The sequence below is a fragment of the Geotrypetes seraphini genome, chromosome 7 (genome assembly GCF_902459505.1).
Source record: "Geotrypetes seraphini chromosome 7, aGeoSer1.1, whole genome shotgun sequence".
Taxonomy (NCBI): domain Eukaryota; kingdom Metazoa; phylum Chordata; class Amphibia; order Gymnophiona; family Dermophiidae; genus Geotrypetes; species Geotrypetes seraphini.
Genome location: NC_047090.1, coordinates 186,623,601 through 186,636,822, shown reverse-complemented (window position 1 = coordinate 186,636,822; position 13,222 = coordinate 186,623,601). Strand labels below are relative to the sequence as shown.

The 13,222-nt window shown below is 44.2% G+C and overlaps 1 protein-coding gene across 3 annotated transcripts in view; it reads right to left on the bottom strand.

The window, feature by feature from the left end:
• The window catches only part of CEP128 (centrosomal protein 128), a 532,978-nt gene that overhangs the window by 32,785 nt on the left and 486,971 nt on the right, over positions 1 to 13,222 (bottom strand). For all 3 annotated transcript variants that reach the window (XM_033953417.1, XM_033953420.1, XM_033953419.1), the window contains one exon: positions 12,367 to 12,480. In XM_033953417.1, the coding sequence (XP_033809308.1) occupies positions 12,367 to 12,480 (114 nt within the window). The remainder of the gene's footprint in view (positions 1 to 12,366; positions 12,481 to 13,222) is intronic.

Below are 13,222 nucleotides of genomic sequence, written 5' to 3'. Positions count from 1 at the left end.
CATATTATAATCTCTCTTATTTGAATTTCTGTGCTGTTTTAAGTATATTTTTGAAACTGTTTCACAATAGTCCTATTATTACATTTCAGTTTACTGATTTTAAGTTTGCCTCATCCATTGTATTTATGTTTATATTTGGGGGTCCTTTTACAATGGCGCGGTAGCAGTTTAACGCGCGGAATACCGTGTGTTAAACCGCCTGCCGAGCTAGTATCTAATGCCTCCATTGACGAGGTGCTAGGATTTTAGGCTGCCGCGGGGGTTAGCGCGTGATGAAATGTCCGACGCGTTAAACCCCGTAGCGCGCCTTGATAAAAGAAGCCCTTGTAAATTTTGTGTTGCTGTACATCATCCTGGATGAATTTCTTATAAATCCCAATAAATCAACAGGCAAGAGCTCAAGGGAAGCCACGGGAGGTTGACACGTTCAAGAAAAGTTCTGCTACATACGCAATTCTCGCTAATTTTGGCAAACATCACTATTTGCAAGGGAAATAATTTCACTGACAACCGGGAAACCAGTACCTGAGCATTAAAGATATCTGGTATTGTTTACATTTTCTGATCCAAGATTAAGGGCTCCTTTTACAAAGCTGCGATAGCGTTTTTAGCGCATGCTGAACCCGCGCTACGTGGCTAGAACTAATGCCAGCTCAATGCTGGCATTAGCGTCTAGCGCGCGCTAAAACCGCTATCGTAGCTTTGTAAAAGGAGCCCTATGTGGGCTTCACAAAAGGAAACAGCAATGGACCCCGTTAGCTTTCAAGGAGCCCACATGCCACCCTCTCTACCTTGTCTTTAAAACTAGGGTCCAAAATAGAGGTCTGCATGGGAACGCAGGAATCCCGCGGGAATCCCCCCTAACCCACGGGACTCCCATGGGGACCCCTCTCTGGCCCACGGGACTCCCACGGGGACCCCCCTCTAGCCAAAGGGACTCCCAGGGGAATGGAAGGCTTTGGAAGCAGGGTTCGTCCATATAATATAATGGACACGTCAGCCTTAGTAAAAGAGGGGGTTTATAAGTTAATTACCTGAACAGAAAACAAAAAAAGGGTTCCACTAAAGAGATTCCACAAGGAAAACAGCAGCGCAAACACAGAAGAAACTGTGGAATTGATGATCCTGTCAGAAGTAATTGCTGCTTTTTATGGGGACGGGCGGGGATGGAGGTAATTATATGCGGGGATGGGTGGGGACGGAGAGGAATTTGACGGGGACGGGTGGGGACGGAGAGGAATCTGATGGGGACGGGTGGGGACAGAGAGGAATCTGATGGGGACGGGTGGGGACAGAGAGGATCCTGGCGGGGATGGGTGGGGACAGAGAGGATCCTGATGGGGACGGGTGGGGACAGAGAGGATCCTGATGGGGACGGGTGGGGACAGAGAGGATTCTGGTGGGGACAGAGAGGATCCTGATGTGGAAGGGTGGGGACGGAGAGGATCCTGGCGGGGATGGGTGGGATTTCTGTCCCCGCACAACTCTCTAGTCCAAAATTCAGCCACTGGCAGTGAGCATTTTGAATATTCAAAGCCAGGACCTGTACAGGCTTCAGTTTTGAATACCTGGTGATTTTTAAGCCAGTTAACACATGCAGTAGCTACTTAAGTCAATATTTGGCACTTAAGCAGCCATGGGGTAGCCCATGAAAATAGGACAGACTTTAACGTGGTCTCGTTTAAGGGTTGAAATATCAGCCCTTACGAATGGTCAAGTGCCGACTCCACACCTACAATGCCCCCAACATAGCCGGCTTTGAGTTAGATGTTAACCGCCAAGTTCCAACGGCACTTAGCCAGTTATGTGCCGCTAAAAATGAACAGCTAGCCCCGCCCAAGCAATTTAACTGGTCAGCGGCTTGCTAGATTGCTTTGAATATCAGCCCTCAATCACATTTTCCAAGAAGACCAAATATCACATGCAGAACTGTCAGCACTACTGGAACTTTCCAATGGTTGTATCCTCAAGAAAGCATTGTTTTATATGATAATGGAATATATGGGAGGGAGGGATGGGAAAGGGGAAGGGATAAGAATTTATGAAATATATCAATGATTGTTTGTAAGTGATGTATTTATTGTTAATATGAATGAATATATTTAACACTTAATGTATTTTTGAAAATGAATAAAGAATTAATAAAAAAAAGAATGCATTGCCTAAGAAGTTGTGCCATACATTCCCGCCTGGCTGAGCCTCCGCGTGTGCGGATCACCAGACTGGATGGACCCCAGGTCTGATCCGGTGCAGGCATTTCTTATGTTTGGCTTCAGAAAACAACTTGTCTCAGAACAACTTTTTCTCCACATATTTTCCTGGGCATTATTCACTCACAGAAGAGTCTGCAGGTGGTTTAGTAAAACAGAAAGTTTTACGGTCAGCACCAGGACTTCAAACAGGAACCTGGCACTAAAAATTTACTCCCGCTAGATGTGGTGTATTTAGATTTCCACACAGACGTCTAATAAATAAACTGAGTGCCCTCAGGATGGGTCCCAAAGTGGCGGGCTGGGTCAGGAACTGGTTGAGTGGAAGGCGACAGAGGGTAGTGATCAATGGAGATCACTCTGAGGAAGGGATGTTACCAGTGGTGTGCCTCAAGGTTCTGTTTTTGGGCCTGTTCTGTTTAACATTTTTATAAGCGATATTGCTGAAGGGTTGTCGGGTAAGATTGCCTCTTTGCAGATGATACCAAAATCTGCAATAGAGTAGACACGCCAGATGGTATGAATAACATGAAGAAAGACTTGACGAAGCTTGAAGAATGGTCTGAAATTTGGCAGCTAAAATTGTATGCTAAGAAATGCAAGGTCATGCATTTAGGCTGCAAAAACCCGAAGGAATGGTACAGTTTAGGGGGTCTTATGTGTACGACAGAAGAGCAGGATTTGGGTGTGATAATATGTGATAATCTTAAGGTGGCCAAACAGGTTGAAAAGGTGATGGCAAAAGCTAGAAGGATGCTAGGATGCATAGGGAGAGGTATGGCTAGTAGGAAAAAGGAGGTATTGATGCCTTTGTATAAGACTCTGGTGAGACCTCATTTAGAATATTGTGTACAATTCTGGAGGCCGCACCTTCAAAAAGATATAAAAAGGATGGAATCGGTCCAGAAGAAGGCTACTAAAATGGTATGTGGTCTTCATCATAAGGTGTATGGGGACAGACTTAAAAATCTCAATCTGTATACTTTGGAGGAAAGGCAGGAGAGGGGAGATATGATAGAGACATTTAAATACCTACGTAATGTAAATGCGCATGAGTTGAGTCTCTTTCATTTGAAAAGGAGCTCTGGAATGAGAGGGCATAAGATGATGTTAAGAGGTGATAGGCTCCAGAATAATCTGAGGAAATACTTTTTCAAAGAAAGGGTGGTAGATGGGTGGAACAGTCTCCCGGAAGAGGTGGTGGAGACAGAGACTGTGTCTGACTTCAAAAGGGCCTGAAATAGGCATTTGGGATCTCTTAGAGAGAGGAAGAGATAATGATTACTGTGAAGGGGCAGACAGGATGGGCCATTTGGCCTTTATCTGCATCATGTTTCTATGTATCTCGCCTGCTCTCCTTTAAGATCATTCCTTTCTGGCACCTCCTAGTGGTGATCCTTTTTATGGCAGAGTGGTTATTCGTAAGATAGATGTCTTGCCTCAAGATTCACCTAAGTTTCAGTGAAGATATTTTTTCTGTTACATTAGATAGTTTGAAAATAGAAACCAGACCCTAAACCCTACTACTATTGAAAACTGTTACTCTATTTACTTGTTTCAAGTGGGCTTATATTTAAGAAACCTTTGAGAAGGCAACTTCCCTAATTCCAACAACTATTTTTTCTGGCAATTCAGAAACTATTTATTTATTTATTTAGATTTGGGTTACAAAAAGACATTCACAGTAACATTAAGGACATGACTGGTTGCTTAACAAGGTGTACATAGGAGAAAGGAATTTAAGAACATAAGTATAGCCTGACTGGGTCAGACAAATGGTCCATCAAGCCCAGTAGCCCTTTCTCACAGTGGCCAATCCAGGTCACTAGTACCTGGCCAAAACCCAAAGAGTAGTAACATTCCATTCAGAATCCTAAAGAATAGCAAGATTCCGGAACCCCAAAGAGTAACAAAAGATTCCAGAACCCCAAGGAGTAGCAACATTCCATTCAGAATCCTAAAGAATAGCAAGATTCTGGAACCCCAAAGAGTAACAAAAGATTCCAGAACCCCAAGGAGTAGTAACATTCCATTCAGAATCCTAAAGAATAGCAAGATTCCGGAACCCCAAAGAGTAACAAAAGATTCCGGAACCCCAAGGAGTAGCAACATTCCATTCAGAATCCTAAAGAATAGCAAGATTCCGGAACCCCAAAGAGTAACAAAAGATTCCAGAACCCCAAGGAGTAGCAACATTCCATTCAGAATCCTAAAGAATAGCAAGATTCCGGAACCCCAAAGAGTAACAAAAGATTCCAGAACCCCAAGGAGTAGCAACATTCCATTCAGAATCCTAAAGAATAGCAAGATTCCGGAACCCCAAAGAGTAACAAAAGATTCCAGAACCCCAAGGAGTAGCAACATTCCATTCAGAATCCTAAAGAATAGCAAGATTCCGGAACCCCAAAGAGTAACAAAAGATTCCAGAACCCCAAGGAGTAGTAACATTCCATTCAGAATCCTAAAGAATAGCAAGATTCCGGAACCCCAAAGAGTAACAAAAGATTCCAGAACCCCAAGGAGTAGCAACATTCCATTCAGAATCCTAAAGAATAGCAAGATTCCGGAACCCCAAAGAGTAACAAAAGATTCCAGAACCCCAAGGAGTAGCAACATTCCATTCAGAATCCTAAAGAATAGCAAGATTCCGGAACCCCAAAGAGTAACAAAAGATTCCAGAACCCCAAGGAGTAGCAACATTCCATTCAGAATCCTAAAGAATAGCAAGATTCCGGAACCCCAAAGAGTAACAAAAGATTCCGGAACCCCAAGGAGTAGCAACATTCCATTCAGAATCCTAAAGAATAGCAAGATTCCGGAACCCCAAAGAGTAACAAAAGATTCCAGAACCCCAAGGAGTAGCAACATTCCATTCAGAATCCTAAAGAATAGCAAGATTCCGGAACCCCAAAGAGTAACAAAAGATTCCGGAACCCCAAGGAGTAGCAACATTCCATTCAGAATCCTAAAGAATAGCAAGATTCCGGAACCCCAAAGAGTAACAAAAGATTCCAGAACCCCAAGGAGTAGCAACATTCCATTCAGAATCCTAAAGAATAGCAAGATTCCGGAATCCCAAAGAGTAACAAAAGATTCTGGAACCCCAAAGAGTAGCAACATTCCATGCTACCGATCCAGGGCAAACAGTGGCTTCCCCCATGTCTTTCTCAATAACAGTCTATGGACTTTTCCCCAGGAAATTGTCCAAACCTTTCTTAAAACCAGCTACGCTGTCCGCTCTTTGTTGCAAGACATCTGACTGTTCAGTTATAACTGCAGTGATATAGGGGGGTTTGCAGACCACCTAGAAACTGTCTTTGGCTTAGCTTTTCTCTGCTCTGTGAAAAGTGTTTGAAATGTGAGGAATTCCTCCTCATGTTATATTTCCTGAAACCAGTCAAAGAGAGGGCTTGAGGAATGCATGACAATTACTTTTCTGCAAAGATGTTTTCTCAACCTATAATCTTTAAGCTGGAGGGTTATTACTGTAAAACACTGTACTTTCAAGCTTTTCCCCTCTTTTAAGGGAGGTTATGGGTAAAGACACAGAAGAGAAAAATATTCACCTATTTCTGAAATGGATACTCTGAGCAGTTGCAGAAAACCCAAGTTAGAACGCACTGTTTAGTTAAGAGAAGGTGGTTAACAGGATGTCACAAGACTGTCCGATGCCCACAATCGATTTTCTTAGGCATGCAATGTCCACATAATCAATTTCAGAAATGGATTACTGGTGTCACCCCTCCAATTTCAGCTTATATAAGCCTCCCTGACATACATCTGGGATTTTCAAATTGCGGTCTGCACAGCTCATTTTTCTGCCTCTATTGGATGTGGCCTGTGGAGCAAGTTTATCTTTTAAGTTCATGCACATTTCCCAGCAAGTCACCAGCCAAAGATGATGCTACACGGGTACACCGAAGCCAAAAAAACTGTAACTAAATAAAGAAGCTAGTTTGATTTTTCCAAAGGACTTATTTTTATATCCTGCCAAGGTGCCTTATTGGAACTTTTCATAGCAAAAATTAATCGCAGGCCTTTTGAAAAATTATGGCCAACTCAAAAAATGATTTAAAGTAAGAAAATTACCGTATATACTTGAATATATACTGATCCAAATATAAACCGAGCCAACTTCCCCCCTCCAGCTTGACTCAAATATAAACCGAGGGTTTAGATGTGGGTACAGTACACTAAACTCTGAATCTAGACCAAGTACAGTGGAACCTTAGTTTGCGAGCATAATTCGTTCCAGATGCATGCTCGTAAACCAAAGTGCTCGTATATCAAAGCAACTTTCCCCATAGCAGTTAGTAGAAACGTGGGCGATTCGTTCCACATCCCCAAAAGACCCCCCCCCCCCACCGAGGCCACTGGAGCGTTTCCAGTCCACCCCACCACATCCCATAAAGACCCCCCCACCCCCGAGGCAACTGGTGCGCTTCCACCCCACACCCAAGAACTGGCTTCGCCCTCCCCCATGAACCAGCATCGCCCCCTGCCCACCCAAACCCTTACCGCGATTGGGCACCGGCACACAGCACCAACCCACAGGATGTGCCGGTGCCGAAGAAGCCTGCTGCTTGCCGGTGATCTCTGTGGGGCCTTGAGCATCTGCGCATGCTCAAGGCCTTCTGGCTCTCACTCTCTCCGAGATTCTAATGAGAATGTCGGAGAGGACGGGAGCCAGAAGGCCTTGAGCATGCGCAGATGCTCAAGGCCCGCAGAGATCACCGTCAGACTCCTTCGGCACCAGCATGTCCTGTGGGTTGGTGCTGCGTGTCGGTGCCCAATCGCGGTAAGGGTTTGGACGGGTGGGGCGTTGCCGGTTCTCGGGGGTGGGGGTTCGCAGATCAAGTCAATGCTCAGTTTGCGGGGCAAGATTTGTAAGAATGTTTTGCTCGTCTTGCAAAACATTCGCAAACCAAGGTTTGATTGTACAGTAATGATCTCTCTCCCTTCTCCTCTCCCCTTCATTTATTATGCAGTGTCTGAAATTAGCTTAATAACGTGCAGGTTAGGCAGAAAGGCAGATGAAATTCAGCATCACAGCTGGATTTTTCTATTATACACTTAAGATTGCTATTGAATCGGTGACCTGCTTTTCTAATTGTGCTTTGCTAAGCTAATTTCAGACATCACATGGGTTCAATTACAGGAATATCAAGATCAGGCCAAACCACAGGCCTTTCAATCTACAGGAGGTAGCTCTATGCAGGGAGACACCTGGTTTACTGCCATTTAAATGTTTTAGTGAATTTATTCTACAAAATTTTAAGTTCAAAATTTTAAGGCCAAGCCGCTCTGTCTTTCCAAAATATAGTAGCATATTAGGGATAAGCAAGTCAAATTGAAACTAATTACAGTGGTGCCTCGCACAACGAACGCTGCACACAACGAACTTCATGTCTTGATTCACACAACGAACTTCGTTTCACACAACGAACTTCACACAACGAACTTCGTTTCACACAACGAACTTCGTTTCACACAACGAACTTCGTTTCACACAACGAAGTCGCCCGAGCTGCCGATGCATTGCATCCTTCCGCGCAGGCACTGCAGGCAGTCGTTAGTCACTGCGCTTAACTGCCCTCTCTTACTGTATACAGTCGTCCTTTTAAGATAAACTCAATATTTTTTATATATCATGGCTTCTAAAAAAAGCAGGAAGGTGATTTCTGTTTAAATGAAACGGGAAATAATTAGAAGGAGTGAATGTGGGGTAAAACAGTGTGACCTCGTCAAAGAGTTTGGCCTCAGCAAGACCACCATTTTCACCATTTTGACAAATTTATCTTTTTTTATGTCATCTTAGCATATTTTATGCTGCAGAACGAATCATTTTTTTTAACATGTATTGTTATGGGAAAACGCGTTTCACATAACGAACTTTTCGCATAACAAACTTGCTCCTGGAACCAATTAAGTTCGTTGTGTGAGTAGTTTCATAATAAGTTGAAATGCTAAGATCATCAGAGCCATAGCTGACTTTGTTCTGATGTGGCTTTGGATCAACTCTTTAAATTCAACTCAAATTTCTCTTTTTGTCTCATTTTAAAAAAGATGCCTACTTTAAACTGCTGAGAAACATTATAGTTATGTCGCTGTAAATCATTAATTGAGCTAGGACAGGTGCAGAACGCTTTTCTTAATCCGAAATGGTGAACCAAGCACACCCAAGTTCACTTACACTGGATTGTGCTCAGTTTGTCCAAATTTACTATTGATAATCTGATATACATTATTATCCCTGCTAAACTTTCTTATTTCTAGGGGTATATCGCCCACTGAAGTGAAAGTTTATTGAGAAACCTGTCACCTGTACTCTGAAAAAGCAGTTCAGTTTAAGAAATATCAGATTCTTGCCTTGTGGGATGAAATTCAAGAGCTGAAACAAGAGATTGCAGAAAAACTGGCTCAAAAAAGGTGACATCGTTCTCTGTATTGGACCGGTGTGGGTCCTTCAGCATCTGCGCATTCTCAAGGCCTGCTGGCTTCCACCCTCTCTGGAAATCTCAGAGAGAGCAAGAGACGACAGACCTTAAGAACATAAGAAGTTGCCCCCGCTGAGTCAGACCAGAGGTCCATCTTGCTCAGCGGTCCGCTCCTGCGGCGGCCCATCAGGCCTAGTGCCTGAACAGTGATCCCTGATTAATTTTATAACTTACCTCTAATCCCATCCCTATAATCTACCTCTACTCTTATCTGTACCCCTCAATCCCTTTGTCTTCCAAGTACCTATCCAAAGCTTCTTTGAACCCCTGTTGCGTGCTCCTGTACAGATGCTGAAGACCCCACACCAGCCCAGGAAAGAGAATTGATGTCAGCCTTCTTTAGTGCCAGAGTGGTAAGGAGAATGTGGAGGTGGAGTGCAGAAGCACCGGTCATCGGGGGTGGGGGGGTGCGCAGAGAGTAGTGTTGATCATCGGAGTGGGGGGTGGAGTGCAGCAGCGTCAGTCATTGAGGGGTGCAGAGAGGGGGGGGGTCGGTCATCGGGAGGGTGTGTGTGTGTGCAGGACAGCTGTGCCAGTCATCAGGGGAGGGTGGGTGTGCAGGAGAGCAGTGCCAGTAATCGGGGGTAGGGGGAATGCAGGAAAGCATTGTCTGCCATTGGAAAAGGAAGGACTAAAGCTCCAGCTATATAGTGGACTCAAATATAAACCGAGACCCCTCCCATTTTTGTGCCTTTTTTGGCTCAAAAATCTCAGTTTATATTCAAGTATATACGGTACTTTGTAGACGTCAAAGGCTTGAAATTTTCAAAATCATTTTTTACAGACAAAGGCCAACTGGAATAAATAGAAAAGAGAGCAAACCTGAAATACACAAAGAAATAATGTTTGCTGATCCGTGAGATTGGAAGTAACTGCAAGGGGCCCCTTCATCATAAACAATTATCAAATCTAGCAAGCCTGAAAACTCCCAAGGCATCAAGTGACTCAAAGAGCCAGTAACTGCACAAAAAGTGGAGTCCCTTCATTATCACAGCCATCTTATTAAACCCAGGAAAAAAAAAAGAACAGTGTGAAAAAACTCCATCAAATATGAAAAAAAGCAAACTGTTCCCAAAAACCCAGGCACAGAGCCAAAACACTTGCAGAAAATTCAAATTTCAAAAACTCAAAAAATAAATCTAAACAGTTCCAAAATCTAATTTAAACTGGTGTCTCTCTATAGAAATGAGATGCGAAGGGCACTTAGGTCAAAAGGCGAAGAGAGCAAATTCATCCCCGCTCCTTCCAATTTCTTAGTTTCACGTTTGCGTGTAGGAAGAGCACAACTCCAAAAGACCAATCTCCAAAAGACAGTCAGACCTCCTTTAAGGCACCAGGATAAATCCAAAACTCCAAGAAACGTCACTTATTCCACAGAAATGCTGCTTCAGGAGGCGGAACTGATCTTAAAAGAACTGCAGAAGATGGCGACTGGAATTTAACAGGATGCCAACATTGTTGGCCAATCAGAGTTGCCGAGAAGTGAAAGAAACAGTCCTCAATAAAACATATGACATTCTTTAGATGATAACTGTTTAGGTTTATTTTTGAGGATTTGAAATTAGAATTTTCTGCAAGTGTTTTGGCTCTGTACCTGGATTTTGGGGAACAATTTGATTTTCTCCATATTTGATGGAGTTTTTTCCACACAGTTTTTTTCTTCATGGGTTTAATAAGAAGTCTATGATAATAAATGAAGGGACTCCATTTTTTGTGCAGTTAGTAGCCCTTTGGGTCTCATGATGCCTTAGTTGTTTTGAGGCTTGATAGATTTGATAATTATTATAAAGGGACCCCATGCAGTTACTTCTAATTTCATGGATTATAAACAGATTAATTTTATGACTTATGAAGTTATTCAGAGTAGTGAAGACGCAGGGGGATTGCGAAGATCTGCAACGTGACATAATCAAGCTTGAGAAATGGGAATCGACATGGCAAATGAGGGTCAACGTGGATAAGTGTAAAGTGATGCATGTCGGTAACAAAAATCTCATGCACGAATACAGGATGTCTGGGGCGGTTCTTGGCGAGACCTCCCAGGAAAGAGACTTGGGAGTTCTGATCAACAAGTCGATGAAGCCGTCCGCGCAATGTGCGGCTGCGGCAAAAAGAGCGAACAGAATGCTAGGAATGATAAAGAAGGGGATCACAAACAGATCGGAGAAGATTATCATGCCGCTGTATCAGGCCATGGTGCATCCTCATCTGGAGTACTGCGTCCAGCACTGGTCGCCATACATGAAGAAGGACATGGTACTACTTGAAAGGGTCCAGAGAAGAGCGACTAAAATGGTTAAGGGGCTGGATGAGTTGCCGTACAGCGAGAGATTAGAGAAACTGGGCCTTGAAAAGAGGAGACTGAGAGGGGACATGATCGAAACATTCAAAATACTGAAGGGAATAGACTTAGCAGATAAAGACAGATTGTTCACCCTCTCCAAGGTAGGGAGAACGAGAGGGCACTCTCTGAAGTTGAAAGGGGATAGATTCCGTACAAACGTAAGGAAGTTCTTCTTCATCCAGAGAGTGGTAGAAAACTGGAACGCTCTTCCAGAGTCTGTTATAGGGGAAAACACCCTCCAGGGATTCAAGACAAAGTTGGACAAGTTCCTGCTAAACTGGAACGTACGCAGGTGAGGCTGGACTCATTTAGAGCAGTGGTCTTTGACTTGGGGGCCGCCGCAAGAGCGGATTGCTGGGCACGATGGACCTCTGGTCTGACCCAGTAGTGGCAATTCTTATGTTCTTATAATAGCTGCCATTATTTTGATAAATAGCTTAGTAGGGCCTAGCCAGGGTTATTCAGGGATGCAACCTGTTTAATGTAGCTAAATATCCTTATATATCACCTCAAAACTATCCAAATAGGGATGGGGCAGAGCTTGTGTGGAGTTAGACGTTATCTGGTCAGCAGTGATATTTAGTCTACTAACCGGATAATTATCACAATAAATTTAGGATAGCGAAAAGGATGCCTTAAGTATCTGGGTTTTCAATCCAGATAGAGGACTCATTATCTCTGCTTTCCAGACAGTGGTAATGAATCCATATATACAGCAGCGGCTACTACCTGGACTTAATCCATCTATGGTAGTCGGTGTTGAAAAACATCACTGACCATTCCAGCTGAGTATTGGCCCAATAAAGGCCATCAACAAAAACCCTTCTGGGGGAACTATGAACAGTTTGAGAAATGTATGCAATTTACCTGGATACAGTTCATTGGCTTTTCGACAACTTCCCCAAGTAAAAGTAAAGGTGAGGTTTTTACTTAGGCAAATGAAGGTGGGCTTGGGAGCATGGTTAGGTGAGAGGAGGGTAGCAGTGCACATAGAACAGGTTGTCAAATCTACGTGCTGCTTTGAAAGGAACAAGAACTTGTGGAAAAAGTTCAAATTTCTGCAGGTGCTTTTTCCAGGCGCTTATATTCTCCCTCTGAGATCTCAAGCGAAGCCCCTTTTTGTATGTGTGGCCACTTTTCAAAGTTGCCTCATTCATGGCGTAAGTGATAGAAAAGTGTATTATTCTGTTCTAAAGAATTCCCCATTGCAGTACTGGCTCCCTACTTCCTGGACTTCTCTGGAGCCCGTCTATCCTGCACCCAGCACCCACTCAATAGGTGTATACGAGGGGGGGGGGGAGAAGGGAAGCATTACTCGGTATTCCTCGATGCGGCGCTTGGAGTCTTCCAGTTGTTGATGCAGTGAACCCACAATTTCTCTGTATTTGGTGTATCTCTCCTCCAGCATCTCTCTTTGACGCTGAGACTCCTGAAAACACAGAGGAAAAGGTTTGGAGGGTTAAATAGAAAGAGTGAATGCCATGAGAATAAAAAATTGTTTAGCACAGTAAGTCAAAGAAAACAATGTCGTGCACAGGGGGACTTCCATAACAGTAGCTGGGAGGGAGAAGGAGACCCTGGTCACTTAAACCCACTTAGCGGGCTGTCCCCTGATAAATGCACTATGCTACTGAATATGTCCTCTGACCACAGTTGTACTATATGGTCAGCGCTGGGGCAGTCTGTTAGTTGCATAACTTCCACATAACTAAGGGCTCCTTTTACTAAGCTGGCATTGAGCTGGCGTTAGTTCTAGCCACGTAGCGCGCGCTAAAAACGCTGGTGCACCTTAGTAAAAGGGGCAGCTAGGAATTGTTTTTTGTTTGGCCCTATCTTGGCCTGTTTCGCTATGTGGGTCCAACTAGAGAATGACACGGGGAAAAATTCTGTCCCCGTCACCGTCCCTGGACCACCATCCTCTGCACCGCCCCGTCCCTGCTGTCCCTTTCACCGCCCCGTCCCCGTCTCTGCCGTCCCCTTCACCGCCCTGTCACCGCCCTGCTGTCTCTTTCACCGCCCCGGCCCCGTTCCCGTCTTCTCCTCTCCATCTCCCCACCCCTAGCACCCTTCACGCGGTCCAGCAGCTCCCTTCCACCGGCCAGCCGTGCATTTCCCTTACCTTTTCTTCTTAAAATGGCGATTTCTATAAGGCTACGAGCTGTATTACAGCC